We start from the raw sequence: 19,227 nt of genomic DNA on the forward strand, positions 1-19,227 counted from the left end.
TCGTCTTCGACCACACTGAATGGTTGTAAGTCACAAACAAACAATTTCAGTAATGAATTATCAATATGATTTTTTTCTTTAGCGGTTAACTTCTTCGGAACAAATTTTGATACAGATTCCTGACGTAATGTTGTTCTGGGTGCTATGGGTCTGGGAACACTAGATAATGCGCAAGGTATCTCAGTTAAATGTTCTCCTGCAGACGAAGAGCAAGTAGGAATTTCATCAGGTGGAGTATCTGAACTTCTCCCTATTGAAGAAATAGGGGCAAGAGATGTTTGTTGCGAGTCATAGCTGTCTTCTTTACGGTGGGACACCTACAATAAACACACATACTAGGGATGTAACATTTTCAATACAAATGACTCATCTGTACATTTAAAAAAATAATAACACCATTGATTAATGAACATATAGCTAAAAATTAAATTTACTTGATTCAGACTTACTGAGGGCGCCGCCACGGTTGGGTGTTTACTGGTTATGTGCTTTTTCAGATTCGATGTTGAAGTTTTGTACGAAAATTTATTCTTACACATTCTACACCGAGCGAAGTTATCGTCAATGATATTATAGAACGTCCATATATCACTTGTTTTCCTCCTTTTCGTTGAAAGCTCCATTTTAATACCTCAATATTACCCACAACACTAACTAATAATAACTCGGCAAATTAAAAAGTAACGGTTCATCAGCTGTAAAAACATAGGAACAAAAGTGTAGGTATTTTTTGTGAGTGCTCTCTATCGGATATTGGTGGCGATTCGATGTGACAGGCGAACATCTGGGTAGCAGGTATAAGGACTCCTCTCCTATTGGCTTCACGGTAACAATCACAGCTAAGCGGGCAGGTCGATTGCAAAGTTACTCTTATGCACGGCACTGTGACTCCATAAGGTGACAGACGGGCCTCTGTGTAGCAGATATAAGAACTTCTCTCCTATTGGCTGCACGGTAGCAATCACAGCTAAGCGGGAAGGTCGACTGCAAAGTTACTCTTGGGCACAGCACTGTGACTCCATAAGGTGACAGACGGGCCTCTGTGTAGCAGATATAAGAACTCCTCTCCTATTGGCTGCACGGTAGCAATCACAGCTAAACCAGAACATCGACTGCAATTGGTCGGCCGGTAGCAGTCCATCACGAGCGCTAGTAGCAGCGTCACACAATAATAGTTTTTAATGTTGCCACTCGAGTTTGTTGCTACGAGAATGTCTGCCTAATTCGACACATTGTTAATACAAATATGTTTTAAATCAGTCTAATGTATGTTCTACAGGGACTACAGTTATTCGTCGAACAGGACGGAAAAATTGTAAATCACAGATATTTTGCTCCATCAATCACATATTGTGATTGCTACTCTTTGGTATCTGTGAGTAAATAACAGTTCGTGATTGTGATGCACATCTCTATTGTCCATAACATCTAGGATTCATCTCGGAGCTCCTTCTACCTCTAACCTGAACAAGTGGGGGTGCAGAATTTGTTTGTAAAGCAAGTTGTGTAAAATGGTGGGACGGACAGGATTCTGTACTCTGGGAGCACGTATTCTCGGAAAACATTCGTAAGTGTTAGTTTTTACGAAAGATGGGCCAAGGTGTTTTTGCATGCCGAATAGTAAGTTGGTAAAAACAGTTACAACATTGTGACACGATGGTAGAATATTGCACATGAACCAGTTGTGTCAAACTAATTGACTTTGAATTGTATGTTATTAAGTTCTACTTGTAAATGAGTTTTATGTTAATTATCACTTCTTTCGTGACGTGCTGCATGTAATTTCTTAATTGTCTGTCGTCTGTACCAGTTCATATCACAAATATCAATTTTCCAGGTCTTCCAAGCCAGTTCGATGTTCTACATGGCAGAAGCTTAATTTTTCGACGAAGCGATCGGACCCGCCAGTTAATAAGAGCGGTTCATTCACCCAACCTCCACTAACACAATCTCTTCCTGGTCTGCCTCCTGCAGTATTCAGTTCTTTGGATGGCGAAGAACATAACACTCAGATAACAACTTTGGAGAATGGTTTACAAGTTGCTACAGAGAACCGATTTGGACAGTTTTGCACTGTTGGAGGTAAGTGGAACATATTGTGAATAGTATTATTGTAGGTGGAATTATTGCATAAGAGAACTGTTTTTGACATTGCACCACAAGTCACGATATTAACTGCAAAGTTGGGAAGATTAATATTTATTATCACTGCCATGGTACAGTTCTTGGTGAATTTACTACTTCTTGCATCTCTTAACTTACTTCTTCCTTTCAGGTCTATATCTTACCTTGAGTGAAAACATGGGATAAACACTTGTGTAGATATGGAAAAAAATGTCTGTAAAACAGTTATGTATGGCAACAGTAAATAAACGAGGGCAAGTCAATAAGTATCTGCAATTTTGATCTAATTGTCTTTAGGTTGGCTCCGTGGCGTTGTATGCTCCACTAGATGACAACATTGTCTACGTCTGTGGTAGGTTTCAGCGTTATCAAATCAGTGCAGCTTGCGCTGTTGCGACATAAAGATAGCCGCGCCACTCTCTGTTTGCACCAAGGAAGAACAGAGTTCCGTAATCATTTTTTTTGTGGCCTGTGGGTGTACCAGGAGCGGAAATTCATAGAACACTCATTCATCTGTTATTCAGGATCATATCAAGCACATGTTCAATATTGACATCTTGTTACCACTGCAGGTGGACGCCCGGATCTTTCCTCATCCTTCATGCTCGTGCAACCACTTTTGAACTGTTTAGTCCACTGGTAAACACTTTGCTGTGGGAAGATATTGTCCCTGTATTGTGCTGAAAGTCTTCTATGAATCTCTGCTCCTGGTACATCCTCAGACCACAAAAAAAAAAAAGGATTACGGAATGCTGTTTTTCCTTGGTGCAAACAGAGAGAGTGGCGCAGCTATCTTGATGTCACAGCAGCACAAGCTGTACTGATCTGATAAGCTGAAACCTACCACAAACGTAGACAACGGTGCCATCTAGCGGCTGGTGAGCACACACCGCCACAGAACCAACCTAAAGACAATTAGAGCAAAATTGCAGATACTTATTGACTTGCCTAGGTAGATACTGTAATCTCTGCCAATTCAGTAAAGCTCAGGTTGCCATTATCTAAAGATTGTATGCATCAATTTTTTGAAAAACTGTATTTTTGTTGTTACCTTTGGATATTACTTCATTAATCACCTAGTACCATGCACGTCTAATCCTTATCCCGTTTCTCTATGGGGTTGGATATGACGTGAGATGAATCTTTGTAGCAAGTTTTTACGACCGGATGCTCTTCCTGACGTCAGCCTCATCAGAAGAGTTAATGAAATGAAACAAATGAAATAGGAAGGGAGAGGGTGAAACCCAGTGCTGGCACATAGCCTACTCCTGTCGAATAACACCAAGGCTTTGTGTCTCCATCCGATGGACAAATCACCATCAACAGCATCGTTTGCCCTTACTCCATATGAATACTGCAGAGAGGTTTGGAATTTAATCCAGGTTTTAGCACATAATCTAGTGATTAGAAATTGTATACCACCACCTCCCCTACCCTGCCGGCCGACATTCTGATGGTGACATTTTTTTTTTTTACCAGTGGAACTTGAATTGGCTAACCATAGTCAGACCATATAGACTTCATGCTTTTACCAGGCGGGCTATCTCATTAATCACTTAGTATTCTAACAAAACTTTAAAAAGAAGTATATATTGAGGACCAAGTTGGCTGCACCATTCAGGCCTTATGGCTATTTGCATTCGGGAGACATTGGGCTCAAACCCTACTGAAGATAGTTTTCCTAGGTTTTCCATTTATACACCAGGAAAATGTACCTTACAATGTTGACTTCCGGCCATTTCCTAAGCAGTGTTTTTTGGTGTGGTATGCCCTCTGTGGGGTGCACACAATCAGACACATATACCTTGGTCTTTTTTATATACATAATAGACTGCAAAACAGCCCTACACTAAAAGTACTCCTTCCACCTCGTAGACATCCACACGTACCAGCCACACTTTATTTTCCTTCCCCACCCAGTTACCACAGGCTTCAGGAGTACCTCTGGCACAACCTCAAAGACATTAAGGTACTGACCTACGGTCATCAAACCTACTTTAATAATAAAACACAGATAAATCTTGCGCCAATACCCATAACCCTCCACTGCACACCCACCTTTGGATGAATTTTATGAAGCATGGCGTTGCTCCCTGAATTCAATGCAATTAGATATAATAGCCAACTTTGCCGCACTAAATGATCTTATATGAAATCGGTTCTAACCTTTAACCCAGGGCCATCCAGTCATTGCACTCTGAGAGCAAGGCCGCGCTCGGGGAGCACCGGGCAGTCAGACTAGCGCATCTTCCCCTACCACCACTACAGTGTGGCAGCGAGGAGACCTGAGGCAGACAGACGATGTTTGGACTGTGCTGACTCGATTCGTACGTACAGTCGTGCGGCCGACGGCTTTTGTGGGTTTGTTGACATCATAGTGATAGGGCTGTTTTGCCATAACAAATATACCGCACGTACAAATCGAAAGGTACTCTGATGTATGGAATATGAAGGAAGGGAAATCAAGTGTTAAGTAAAGAATAATGTGATTTATTCAAAACTGAAATTTGAACATGTTTTGAGAGGAAAATTCAACAAAATTTTACCAATATGACCAGATAGTACAGACCTTGAGTAACTTTTGCCCAGTCGTTTTTACGAGCTTTTAGTTTTGGAGCGAACAATCTTCTCCAAATTGGCTACAATATTTCTAGACACAGCTATTCTTAATTGCGCAAGTTTCTATCGCTCATCATTGCACGATGTTTACTTTTAATAAGCTTAAGAACTGAAAAATGCTCACAAATGTAAGTTGAGTTGAACATTGACAGAACTTGACATTCATGTTTATACAAAAGGGGGTATTCTTATTGCGGAAAGCCGCTGTAAAATTCTTCTAAACTTCGTGACATTAGAAGGCGGTCTTTAAGATGAACATTGCACTGCAGTTCAATCAACTCTAATTGAAATAGCTGTGGAGCACTGTCTGCACTAAGAGAAAATGGTCGAACAAATACATCTAACACCGCTTGGTGTTCTGATAATTCTGAAAATCTGTTTTCATACTCTTCTTGTAATTGGTGAATTACCTGCAAGTATTCATCAAAGTCGACACCTTCTTTCATTGTTTCAAGTAATGGAAAATGTCCTGTGTTCCTTGAACGCAACTGGTTTTCCCACGAAATCAATTTTCTTTTGAGTGCGTGAATTTTTTTTCACTAAATCGCAGATATTGGGCTTTTCGCCCCGAAGCGAAGTGTTCAAAGTGTTCAGATGGACAGTAATGTCACTTAAAAATGCGAAGTCCGCCACCCACTTAGGATCACGCAAAAGAACTTTGGGCCGCCCTTTTGATGTCACACAGTATCCCGTATTCGAGAGATAGTAGGTTCGAACCCCACTATCGGCAGCCCTGAAAATGGTTTTCTGTAGTTTCCCATTTTCACACCAGGCAAATGCTGGGGCTGTACCTTAATTAAGGCCACGGCCGCTTCCTTCCCACTCCTAGCCCTTCCCTGTCCCATCGTGGCCATAAGACCTATCTGTGTCGGTGCGACGTAAAGCAACTAGCAAAAAAAAATTTGATGTCACAAAAGATATCTATTGCATTCTGCAAGCAAAAAAACACGATGAAACACCTTCGCCTTGCTCAGCCATCTTACTTCTGCATGGTACGGGATATCCGGATAGTCTGCTTCGATGTCATCCAAGAAGTCTTTGAATTGACGGTGCGTGAGTCCATGGGAGCGAAGAAAATTTACCATTCGCACAGCTGTTCCCATTGTGTCTTTAAGCTTGGCGACTTTTGCACAGATTGCCTCCTGATGGGCCCTGTTTCATAAAACATCTTTCACCAATATTATTAGTAAAAAACCAATAATATTAACTAATAATATTAGTGAGGCGAATGGAGGAGGATAGGTTACCTAGGAGAATAATGGGCTCTGCTGTGGAGGGTAAGAGAAGTAGTGGGAGACCAAGACGACGATGGTTAGACTCGGTTTCTAGCGATTTAAAGATAAGAGGTATAAAACTAAACGAGGCCACAACACTAGTTGCAAATTGAGGATTGTGGCGACATTTAGTAAATTCTCAGAGACTTACAGACTGAACGCTGAAAGGCATAACAGTCTATAATGATAATGAATGAATGAATGAATGAATGAATGAATAATATTAGTATTATGTTTCATAGAGTTATTAGCTAATAATATTAGTAAACTGTTTCATAGACAACATGACTAATAAAAGTTACTCATATTATTAGGATTATTTCCATGAGTGTATTTTTTCTCATAATTCATATTATTAGTAAAACCAAAGTGAGTGGTATTTTAATATTTTGGCATTAAATCGTGAAAATCACTGAAATGGTCAACTCTGATTCAAATCATGATAAGGAATGAGTGTAGGCATTCACCGTTCAATAAATGTTACGTCAAACAGCCTGTACTGGCATGTAACAAACATATGAATACAATGGGAGATTTGAGTTAGATTACAGAACTTTTGAGTATTTGCTTGATAGGATTGGTAATAGAACGTTCCACTGCAAGGAAAAATAGCAGCTTTGCATTACACTCCACCGGTTGGTAGTGATACACAGTATGATTGTGTTTCTCTGGTGCAGTTCTGCTCGGACACCCCAGGTAACCTTTAAAATCTTGGCTTAAATCACCAGTAAACCAAGATGATAGTGATGGTGATTATTGTTTTAAGAGGAAGTAGGCTACAACTAAGCAACCATCATCTATAATAACACTATTCAGATAAAAAAAATGGAGAGGATCTGACATTTTTAAAAATGAAGGTATCGGCCAAAGAAAGAGAAGGGTCACGAAGGGCGTGAAAATGGAAGACTCTCTCGGCCTTGCAACCTAATAATGTCAGGGTCGGAAAAGTACAAGAGTTGAACTAGGGAGGTCAGAAAGGTAGATGAAAATGAGCCTGGCACAAGTAAGTTGAAGCAATGGCAGGACTTGTCTCGGTACCCCGTGTTCGGTAACGCACGCTTCCAAGTTGAGAGCCCTGGGACCCCTTTTAGTCGCCTCTTACAACAGGCAGGGGATACTGTGGCTGTTATATTACCACCCACACCAACAGGGGTTAGTAAACAAAGATTTTGCTAGGCCATCTCAACAGAGATGTTTAAGAGCTCATGGAATAAAAAAGTAAAAGGAACAAGGAGGGTTAGTGTGCAAAAGGCTGCAAATAGTGGATGCTTTAACTCAATCACTTTCCGCAAAGAAACTTTCTTCTCTCACATTATTTGCACTTCTTTTATCCATTTTCATATGTTTCAAAGTCACAACAACGAAAATATCAAGTGAGTTTCTCGAACATGTGGATTAATAGTCGGTTGTAGTCAAGCATTAGCTTACTTTCTAAACTTTCTCTTAAGTAGTAGTTATAGTACTCATTATTGATATATTTTTAACGTACTCTACGTACGATTTATATTATATATGATATAGATGTTGATTCCCATAGGGAATCTGAAATATTTGTCCTGAATTTCAGATTCCCTATGGGAATCAACATCTATATCATCTGATGGCCAAGCAGGCATCAATTTTTGATAATGAGACAAAGTCTTTTAGTGCATTGGCACTGCCGGTGGCTCCAGTTAGCCTACACAGTGGCCTCCACTGTATGCACTAGCCAGCGTATTGGTAGGTGTGCTAGGTACCAACTGATGAGCCCACCCTAGCACACGAGGGCGAAACGCTGGCAGCCAGGAATGAGTTAGCTGGAAAATTTATAATGTCCAATAACGGACCATTTATATTGGTATTATATTATATAGATGATATGTTTTTTTAAGTGTGATTACTTTTGTTAATACTATTACTGTTATTATTGTTAATATCATAGTATTGTTGTCAGTAGTTATTTTTAAGTGTTCTAAGTTAAGACTGGTTAAGTGTGAGAAAGGGAGTATATCCCTAACTTTGCCGGGATGAATAAAACATATTATTATTATTATTATTATTATTATTACAAGGAACAAATCCAAACCAAGAACATATGCAACAGACCAATTTTAACCTCCATTTGTATCAGCTGACTAATGAACTAATATTATTAGTGAAGATTTTTTTTAGTCGTGTAAATCTTTATGAAACAGAATTTGGTTAACTAATAATTATTTTTATGAGTTCTAATATTATTAGGCAATATTATTAGTTAGTTTTATGAAACAGGGCGCAGGGTGTATCAAGCAATAGATCGCCGCCATTAGGGTACTACAGCCATTTTTAATTTTACATAGCTGAGGAACCCTGTGCGTAGACCACGCAAAGCAGGAGCTTCATCCGTCGTTACACTCTTCATCCACTCCCATTTTAATCCCATTGACTCAAAAACATATTCCACAGCTTGGAAAATATCAAAAGCGGTAGTGGTGTCTTTGAGAGCTACCAAGTCTAGGAAATCCTCGGTGACCCTAAGATCGTCATCCACCCCTCGAATGAAAATAACGAGCTGAGCTGTGTCCGCAATGTCAGTTTATTCGTCGAGGGCAATGGAAAAGGATACAAAATTTGCTACCTTCTCCATTAATTGCTGTTCCATATCAACGGCCATATAGTCTATTCTGCGAGCCACAGTTTGAGGAGAAAGAGAGATTTTGTCAAATTTCTCACCTAGCTCCATAGGACAAATACATCCCGCCGCATCCATTAGGCACTCCTTGATTAAATTCCCTTCTGTGAAGGGATTCCCAGCTTTGGCAATTCGCAGCGAACATTTGTAGCTTGCTCGTAAAATGGGTCCACCAACCTCACTCTCCCCAATCTCCTGTCAGGCAAAAATACGGCAAGTCACAATTTTAGTGTTCTTCAGATAATTAAATCATTTCTTCATTCCCTTTTGTAAACAAGCATTTTAAAATTAAAACAATAGTACTTATAGAATAGTGCTGCTTGAAATTTTCTTTCAATTCTGGCGTCTGGCTTCTGTCAAATCACCATAATCATCCCTGTGGTTCGCACTGTAGTTAAGAGATATAAACTTCATGTAGAATGGTCCGTATTGAACTGTGATTAGATATAAAATTAAAAGTTTAGTTTAACAGTTCCACCTTTTCATTACAAAATTTTTTACATTACAAATGAAACATTTATTTGGAACTAGTTTTGACCTAAGGTAATGCATTAAAGTAATGCAATTTATGCATAGTTTTAAACTTTTATCTCCATTGTGACTGTTTCGTCTTCAACTTTATAGCGTCAGACCACAATGTTTCTATGATATATGTACATTGTTTATGGACTATACAATATGTTGTGCAATTCATGTTGTTGGCTGATGATGACCTTGACCATAGGTCGAAACTAGTTCCAAATAAATGTTTCATTTGTAATGTAACACGCATTACAAACATTTTGTATTGAAAAGGTGAAACTGTTAAACTAAACTTCTAATTTTATATGACAGTGTAGTGCCGTTCCAAATTGTGTTGTTTTTTAAACACACTAAATCTCGGTGGCACACTAAACATTTGGCATGCCCTTTATAAGCTGTACAGAAAATTGAAATTTCCCATTCTGCTCTAAGTGCTGCTGCTTCACCACTCCTTTTTTTTTTTTTTTTTTTTTTTGTACGATGTTCAGTCATGACAACTGCGAAACTGATTTAGTTACAGGCTGTCAACAAAGCGCATTGGATTAGACTAGTGACTGATGGATCGGTTGTTTGCTTCGGTGCAGTGGGCAGATCGCTCGCTCAGCCAGCCAAGCTCCTTCCACCACTACCAAAACTACCTTCCCCCAAAGCGTTCGGAACACTGGCTTAGAGCACGGCCAGAGCACTAGCGCTTGGGGAGTGCTGTTTGGATGGCCCTGCTCTAACCTCATATACATCGTGTGATCCTAAAGATGTGGGTTAAGGGTTGACATGAGAGGCTCTTGTTCCTGCCGTGTTGGGCCAATGTTATTTTTGTCACTAAACAGGAAGTGTGCAGACCAATAAAGAAATGCCTTACAATTACCCTGGAATGGTATGATACTTAAAACTTACATAATTGGTATGATGTCATATTTTTTACGATCTTGAGAAAAACATTTTTTTGGTAACATGGAAATGAAAAATCATAACTTATAGAACATATTTCAATTTTGCATACTTTTAAAAGCTGAAAATACATTTAATATGAAAGAAAAGTTTATTGAGGAACAACGTCGCCTAGCAGTTAGGTCTGTCCGTAAATTAAAAAAACTTGAAATTACTATATATTTAATTTTTAAAACAAATTGTATGTTAAAACAGAGGGTTAAATGATCAAAATGTTTTGGTAATAGCTAAAAAAAAAATCTTGCTTGCAATGATATGATGTCTTGATGATGCTGCAGTTGATTCAGGCGCTGCAGATTTTGCAGATATCCCACCGGTGCTCCACACAGAACGCAGTGTCAAACTTGATGCAGTAGTTGGCTGTCATTCTTCGTTTTTCATCTGGGCGTATTTTACAAGTTGTTCTCTTTTTGTCCATCCCGGAAAGAACTGGATCTGCTGCTTCTTTTCAGCCAAGAACACAAGACCATAGTTCTTAGCTCCCTCGGATGATTTTTGATAGTCAAGTGCTGTTCTAGCCATGGAAAAACCAGCTGCTGATACAACTGATTCAGATAAGCTGATCTTGTCATGGTTTGTTCTTTTCTAGAACTCTAGACCCTGTTCAAAATAATAAGCGAGTTAACTCCTCCAATGTCGATCAAGTCATAAAAAATGCAGAGTGGCCATCTTTTTGTTTTCCTTACACTAGATCTGACTGAAACCATTTAGTCAGGAGTATCTACTCCTCCTTTGGTCTGGTTGTAATGGTCAATCATAACTCCTTTGCCATCTTGATTCACTCCCTTGTCTTGGTGCATTGTGGAAATAAGGCAAACTACTTTGTTCTTCTTAGCCTTGTGCGATAGAATTGTTATCGTGTTGCTGAAAAAGTATTTTGCATCCCCAAATTTCCCTGTTCTTTGTTGATCTCATACTCAAAGGTATCTCTGGTTTGTTTAGGCAGATTGTTTCTAAAAGTGTCAGCTTATAAGGAGCCTTGAGCAATTCAGAAGCCAACAGAACGGTTGTGAACCAGTTATCCATTGTTATGTTGCGGTTCGATCCATGAAATGGAGGTGTTAACTTTTTCACATAGTAGTGGGAAAGAGGGCCTTCGACAGTTGTGATTTGTTTCCCTAAGTATGGCTCAGCAACTAACGTATACTTAGAACCAGCATCACAAACGATAACAATTTTTAACCCATATTTAGCTGGCTTTTTAGGCATATACATTTTGAATGGACATCTGCCTCTAAATGCAAGCAGCTGTTCATCAGTAGTGAGATACGGGCCAGCCTCGTAGTTGTTTATGCATGATTTCATGAAAACTTCCCAAAGGTGCCTTATAGGTGCGAAGCGATCCATTGTTACTCTCTCAGCTCGGGTAGTTTTGTCATCGAATCTGAGACAATCTAATAAAAACTGGAATCGCTTCTCACTAAAGCAAACTCTTTAAACATTACCACTTACAGAAGGATCAACCATTATTGCTGTATTTAGGTTATTGTCCGTGTGGAGAGCAGAGAATATTAGAATGCCCAAGAGTGCCTTATCTCTGTGGGAGAGGTTTGACTGTTTGAAAACTGAATTGTTTTGTAGTTGGCTTGTTTTCTTACTATTTCTTCATTTGTATGAGTAACGATTAAGTTTACCATAGTATCAGTAAAGAACAACTGAAACGCATCTAAAGGGGTTAGAACATCTTTACCGCTACCTTTAGGCCGTTGTCGGATATTCACAATATTTCTAGGGGTATTTATTGTACTTATGGTTGGAGGATTTTCAGTCCAGGAATAAGCGTTTTTTCTTTTGATTATTTTTGTTGTTCGTTGTGGAGTCAAGCTTGCAGATCCTAAAGAACCAGAAATAGTAGTGGTAGCAGTAGTATTACTATTATCAGGTCTTGATTCAGCAGATAGAGTTGTAACAGATTTTGTCCCACAACTACCAGAGGGACCAGGGGTGTCAAGAACTTGTGTAGTAGTGCTGTGTGGGCCAACCACTCCTGATGTGTACATTGGATCTTTTTCATTTGTTGAATGACCACGACGTTTTCTCTCCAATTTTTCATGAAATTCATCATCTGAGGATTTATCTGAGGGTGAGGGTGTATAGTCGTCACTCTCAGAGTATACTTAAACTGAAACACAACACTACGTAAAATAGTTACACCATTGGTATGATATCGTAACATTCACGAACTGACATAAAGAACTCAAAAACAAGAGCTTCCAGCACGACAGTTGCACGTGCACTGACCTTGTGAGTTGAGTAGGGGAAGACATTGGGAGGGCCAGAACAGTCTGCGCAAAAACCTGTTCTATGCAGTCAAATTTGTGTTACGTTTCATAAAAATTACGACATCGTACCATTCCAGGGATAACCATGGTTACAGGACTCTTCAATTGACAACCATTTGTTGCAAGTAAGAAAGCCAATGTCTTGTGCAACAGCATTTTGACAATTTTTTTGTAAATTTTATTTATTACAGTATGAATACCTTACCAAGTTGAATAGTGATTATTTTCACTGAAGGTCAGTTTTACCCTTTGATGGTAGACTTGCTGTTATGGACCGTTTAACTGGTCTCCTATTTTAAGTTAACTATATCAGTGTTTTTGTAGACCTCTTTGTTTTATGTGTCTTTATTTATTGTTTTCAGTATTTTAAGTGAATGAGCAGTTTCCATCATTTTGAATTATCAAGGAATGCATTACTTCTTATGTGTGTAACTAGCTCTGTGGCCTTCTTTAATCCCATATCTCTTATGGTTAGTCTACACCAAAGTTAATAAATGTTAACGGAACAAAGTTAATAAACAATGTTAATAAAAAATTTTCTCAACATGTTAATAAACTTTTGTTAACAAACTTCTTCAACATTGTGTCCACACCAAAATAGCTGTTTGTGATGGATAGAATGAGGAAGAAAAATATACTTACAGGTGCAGCTTTCATTATTTTAGTGAATACAGTTAGAGAAAAGAACAGACGCGAAGTGTGGCAAAGAAAAATATTGGAAAGGCGAGTAGAATTAAGTTTGGAGGGAACACTTATATCAGAACTTTTAATTCATGATGCAGCAGGCTTTCAGACTTTTCTTGAGAATGTCCCCACATGACTTTCAGTTCTTGTTGACAATAGTTGGGTCTGAAATTGCAAGTAATAATACAGATTATTAAAAAGCCAGCTCCACTAATGGCAGGCTAATTTTTTATAGGTATAACTTTAAGATTCTTAGCAACTGGGTGACTCGGACATACTTACTGGTATTTACCTAGTGTATTTGTCTAGAGTATCAAAAGAAGCAATTTCAGTTAATATGTATGAGGTGTTTGAAGCTTTATACAACAATATTGAGGAATTGGTAAAGGTACGAAATCAAGAAAATCTTAATTTAACGTAGTTAGGGTAGTATTATTTTGATGATGTACAAGCGATTATGGGAGGTTAGGTTATTTAGTGAGGCGCGAAGCTAGAAATTAAACTACATTAGAACACAGCTAAAAGAATATCATACAGAATTTAACGTACTGTATATTAGATCTTTCGCTTTGATAGTCAATTTTTAGAAGAAATAAGAAATCATCATATTCTGCGCTATGAATTTGCGTGCTCTAATTGCATCCTTGCGCATGTGCGAACCGAAATGTTAACGAAAACCCGAAAACACGTCGGTTATTCACAATATTTCTAGGGGTATTTCTTGTACTTATGGTTGGAGGATTTTCAGTCCAGGAATAACCGTTTTTTTCCTTCGATTATTTTTGTTTCATTCACAAAAGTTAAAGAAATTTTGTTTATCAACATGTTCAAAAAGTTAATGAATACACTATTTTGTTTATTAACATCCAAAAATGTTCATTGTTCATTTGGACTCGTCCTGTCAGCATTTCGGTGCGATCGTGCATCCTGTGAGCGACTGTGGGATCATTGTTGTGAAAAGTGACATCACCTGGACGTTTCCTCCGTGTGCAAATAAGCAAAAAACCTTATATTTTAGTGCATATTATTCATTTTCTAGGTCGATGACTTTGTTGTTCTGTTCTTCTACACGTATTTTAGAAAAATATTATTTCATATTTCATATGATATGATCGTTGTATGTAATATCATAAGATCATTTGTCACAGTTAAGGTCTACAGTATTCTGATTTTAGATTTAAAAAAAACGGTGCAAGAATAACCTACTAATACTTAGAAGAAGGGTTTCTCTTAATTATACCGAAGAATACTGCAAACGAACATGCCAAAACAACATCTCAAAGGACGAAAATTACACGCATTTTTAGCCCCGGAGGTTACCTCCATGCACGACTAGTAACGTAATATTTTTCGCGCGACTAAAGAAGGGTTAACAAAGTTAACGGAAACATCTTGGTGTGGACGCACCTTTATACTTGCGGACAAAATATGGCCTCAGTTCCTGGAAGCCAGCCGTCAGTCACACCCTGCACCCTGCTGAGTTAACGAGTTCTAAGTGATCTTTGTTTGGTGTGGAGAAGTTGCCAAACCTCACCATCTTTACCCTTTCTTCACGTTGAGTGCTGTAGACAATTTGGCAACTCCAGCTAGAGTAGACATACTGGGCCGATTGCAGAAATGATGACCAGTTTTAAGCCGTACACAATGTCTACCTAAACAATGTCCAAGATGCACATGATCTTCCATTGCATAAACAATGTTCAACCGGTGTTTAGCTGGACATCGTTTATAGTTTCAATATTGGTTTGAAAACGGAAATAGAAGTATCTTTCATGTAACTCTTTGGTTGTCACAACCAATGAAATTCATTGGTACATGTGCCAAACGTTAATCAGCTGTCGTCTTTGTATACATTACGCAAATGTGGCTAAGCATGAGCATGACTTGCCCATGGATAAGAATATCATTTTCGGTGGAAATGAAATCTCGTAATATTATCGACACTAATGCAACGCCACTGTGTGGGGAAGTGTAGCTTTGATTATAGTGCTGTTACGGTGAGTGTTATCTTAATAGCTTAGGCGAAGGGTAGATGAAACAGTAGTACTGTGTAACCGAATTAATTATATGGGCCATATACCGGATGGTGCACCAGCCCCTTGTGATCCAGTTTTATGCATCCCTTCACATGTACTGCAATTCTGAAGGACATCGGTCCCTCTCCCTAAACCTGGGTAATATAACGAGATGTGTGTTTACGGGCTAGAGGACAGTAGGAATCGTGAGAGCCACTATTAATTTGTTCTGGGTACTTCGAATAAATCTGTAAAACAAGTACAGGTACGCAGAAGACGTTCTTTAAAACAGGAAGTGGATGCACAGACTGGGAGCACGGTACTGTATAGGCTGGGAAATGGGCGCCGTATGTCAAGTGTCGCAGTAGCTCACATTGCAAGCGGGCGGGGAGATATGTGATAGTGGACAGTACTCGAGGTAGGAGGTTCGAATCCCGCATAAGAATTTTTTTTTTTTTTTTAACAGCCAGTTGCCTGGGATGTGATAAGATTGCATACTTGATAGCTTCCAAGGACTGATTTGTTTATTTGACCCTGTAAAGTACCGTATGTATCGTTGCATTGGGTATGGTGCTGGGTTGGATGAGGATGAAGAGATTATGGTCTGTGGCCAGTTAGCTATGTCGTACATGTTCCAAGCTTCGTAGACCATAGGTAGGGCAAAGTATGCCCCATCGGAACGACATGTGATGGCAGCTAAATATGTAGCTGCGTGAACTCCCCTTCTTCGAAGCAGTTCACAACACAAAGTTTATTCATTGTCTCGAGATGTATTCCAGCTGTTGATAAACTGAACCATAATAGGTATTATGTTTGATCCTGTATTGACTTGTTTGAATCTATTAAAGAACTATTTAAAATAGTTTTTACTTGAGTTCGCCTTGTCAATACACCTTATAATGATAGAAAACTATTTATTTTATTTTACCATACATGTTTCGGGAAAATCATCCATTCCCTTCATCAGCGATGGGTATGTGGATATGTTACTTATGTATGGAGAAGCTAGACAGAATGCATACCAGGCACAACGCCTGTACCAAGAACACTATCCGGATAGACGACAACCTTGCAAGTGACTAATCTCATGTTTTAATCCGTACTGAAATCTGTTATTTACAATAACAAAGTTTTATTATAATCCACCTGTTCAATACAATATAATGTTGTTACATTTATAATATCTTCATTAATTAAAAAGTTTATGTGGGACATGTTTCGCTCCCTTACAAATCTGAATCTCGAAGAATGGTTATGTTAGTAAACAATGACTTAAGAACTGTTAAATCAGTTTTCACAAACTTAAACTTACTCTACTAGAATATCATAAAATACAGAATCTTTGGAGATTTGCCTTAATAATATGGGCTTTATAGGAGAGATACATTAAAATTGTGGAAGAAAGAGTTGTTCTAAAATATTTAAAACAATTAGCATGTCTAAAATCGTAGGGGAAGAAAAATACACGACAACCGGCGGTCATGAAATTTCGGAGTATGGAAAAAAGACACGGTCTGTGGAAATCATCCTGTGATGTCTGCTGACAATGCAGAGGTCGTGTTTGACGCTATCCGGTGTAACCCTCATACTAGCACACGGGCCATTGCACAGGAGATGAACATCAGCTGAGCGTTTATTAAGCGGATATTGCATACCCACCGGTTTCACCCTTTCAGTCTGTACTTACACCAGGATCTCCATGGTCATGATTTCGATGCCCGAGTGGCGTTCTGTCAATAGATCCTACAGCATGTGCACGCTGATCCTGCTTTTTTAGCGACTCTCTTATTTACGGATGAAGCACGATTCCACAACAATGGAACCGTTAATCGCCATAATATGCATTACTGGAGTGTGGACAATTCCCATTGGGTGCAACAGTCGGCATTTCAGGTACAGTGGGGCGTGAATGTATGGTGTGGAATCATGGGTGATCACCTCATCGGTCCCCATTTCTTTGAGGCCCATCTGACCAGCTAACGCTATCTGCGGTTTCTCCAAGATGAACTACCACCGTTTTTGGAACATGTGCCACTCCGTGACTGTTGCAGGATGTGGTTTCAACATGACGGAGCTGCACTGCACGCGGTGGTGGTCGTCCGGAGCCATCTCCATGCAACGTATCCTGATAAATGAATAGGAAGGGGAGGACCTGTCAACTGGGCCGCCAGATTGTCCAATCTTATGCCCATGGATTTTTTCTGTGGGGCCATGTAAAACAAATGGTGTATGCACAGGAGCCGGCTAGTCCTTGTCACCTTAGACAGCTCATCACCGAGGCATGCCGATCTGTTTCTCCACAGATGTTGCAACGGGCCAGGCGGTCCTTACAACATTGCGCGCTGCTCTGTATCATCCACGGAGTTCGTCAGTTTGAGCAGGTGCTGCGTTAAACAACGTGAATAACTGAAATCCTTTCACACGTTTCCTAGCCTTTATCAATCCAGCTCCATACCAACGGCCCTTTTCATAGTCAAATAAATGAATCAGTCCTTGGAAACTATCAAGTATACAACCTTAACACATCGCAGGCAGTTGGCTGTTAAAAACATTTCTTATGAGGGATTCGAACCTCCTACCTCGAGCACTGCCCACTATCACGTACCTTCCCACCCGCTTGCCATGTGAGCTACTGCGACACTTGACCTACGGTGCCCACTTCTCAGCCTGCGCAGTACCGTGTTCCCGCTCTGTGCATCCACTTCCTGTTTTAAAGTACATGTTCTGCGTATCTGTACTCATTTTACGGGTTCATTTGAGGTACCCATAATGAATTAATAGTGGCGCTCACGATTCCTGGTGTCTTCTAGCCCGTAAACACACATCTCGTTATGGGATGCATAAAACTGGATCGCAAGGGGCTGGTGGACCACGCGGTAGATGTAGTTTGCATTCTGGACATCATAAGTTGGGAGCCCTGAAGATTGTTTTACGAAGTTTCCCCATTTTACAGCAGGCAACTACTAGGGCTGTTATTATGGCCACGGCTCTTCTTTCCTAGTCCTTGCAATTTCCTATCTCATAGTTGCTGATAACTTATCTGAATTAGCGTGACGATTATCTAAAAAAGGAAAAACCCACCCACACAACCTATTTTTTAGTTGTCACTATTATATGTGCTTACTTAGCAATAAATATAATACAAGTGAATCCCTCCCGGTTGATATATGTGACATCCCTCTGATGATCAGCACAAGTAAGTCTGATATGGATGTAGTCTAAGTGACCCATAATTCCATGAAAGTTATCCCATGTATAATAAAATATATCGGTTGCCAAGAATTGTAGTCAATTTGAGTCACCAGGCTGTCCCTTGTGTCAGTCTCAAGAAACAAGTCTCTTGGAAAGCGAAAACATATTTTAAACTGTACCTCCCTGTACATTTCAAATGAATTGCTGTGATTTCATAGCAGACGACCCACAGAGAGGCCGTCGGACTAACCTTTCTTCCTGGAATCGTCTCAACATGATAATACAAATTATATGTTTCATGGTACATAACCTCTGATTTGTGATTCACTCGTCACATTTGAGATTAAACAGTGTTCTCGGCAGCGTTTAAACATGACTGGTTGAACATTGGTTTTAGACAGTGTCTACAGTGCAACGTGGCAGGCATACTTAGACATTGTTTAACCGTACATGAATTCCATGAAAAGTGCAACCTTGGCATGCTTTTTTAAACTATCAAAAAAATAGTGGTATGTTTAACAATATGAACAGTACATATTATAAATGACCTTTTCTAGTGATGAACATATTTTTAAAATACCAGGTCTTTCAGAATAATTTTTAAGAAGTCGTTAAATTTCTTCATGAGCTCTTATGCTTAATTTACTCATTTAAACCAACAATCTTTCTTTAATTTGTCCCTATGCACTATTATCTCCTTTAATCCGATAAGCATTTTGCCAATTCTTTTCAGTTATATTGTTTTTTGTCAACAGTATAACACCCGTTACAATTCTTGTAACATCCATTACATTCAAAATAGTGAAATAACAAGAAAAAAAATGTTTGATAGTATTTAGTTGGTATTGTAGTTCAGTTGCTTATGGAGAAACACTGGTTTTTCTGCCTTTTCTATCCTGGGTCAGTTCCTGATTTTC

The 19,227-nt window shown here is 39.2% G+C and overlaps 1 protein-coding gene across 1 annotated transcript in view; it reads left to right on the top strand.

The window, feature by feature from the left end:
• The first annotated feature begins 1,421 nt into the window (after window positions 1–1,421).
• Window positions 1,422–19,227, top strand: part of LOC136858518 (mitochondrial-processing peptidase subunit alpha) — an 82,971-nt gene continuing 65,165 nt past the window's right edge. Inside the window, exons 1-2 of the mRNA XM_067138120.2 lie at window positions 1,422–1,567; window positions 1,838–2,082. Of these exons, the coding sequence (XP_066994221.1) occupies window positions 1,512–1,567; window positions 1,838–2,082 (301 nt within the window). The 5' untranslated portion in view covers window positions 1,422–1,511. The remainder of the gene's footprint in view (window positions 1,568–1,837; window positions 2,083–19,227) is intronic.

This window comes from Anabrus simplex, chromosome 1 (assembly GCF_040414725.1).
Source record: "Anabrus simplex isolate iqAnaSimp1 chromosome 1, ASM4041472v1, whole genome shotgun sequence".
Taxonomy (NCBI): domain Eukaryota; kingdom Metazoa; phylum Arthropoda; class Insecta; order Orthoptera; family Tettigoniidae; genus Anabrus; species Anabrus simplex.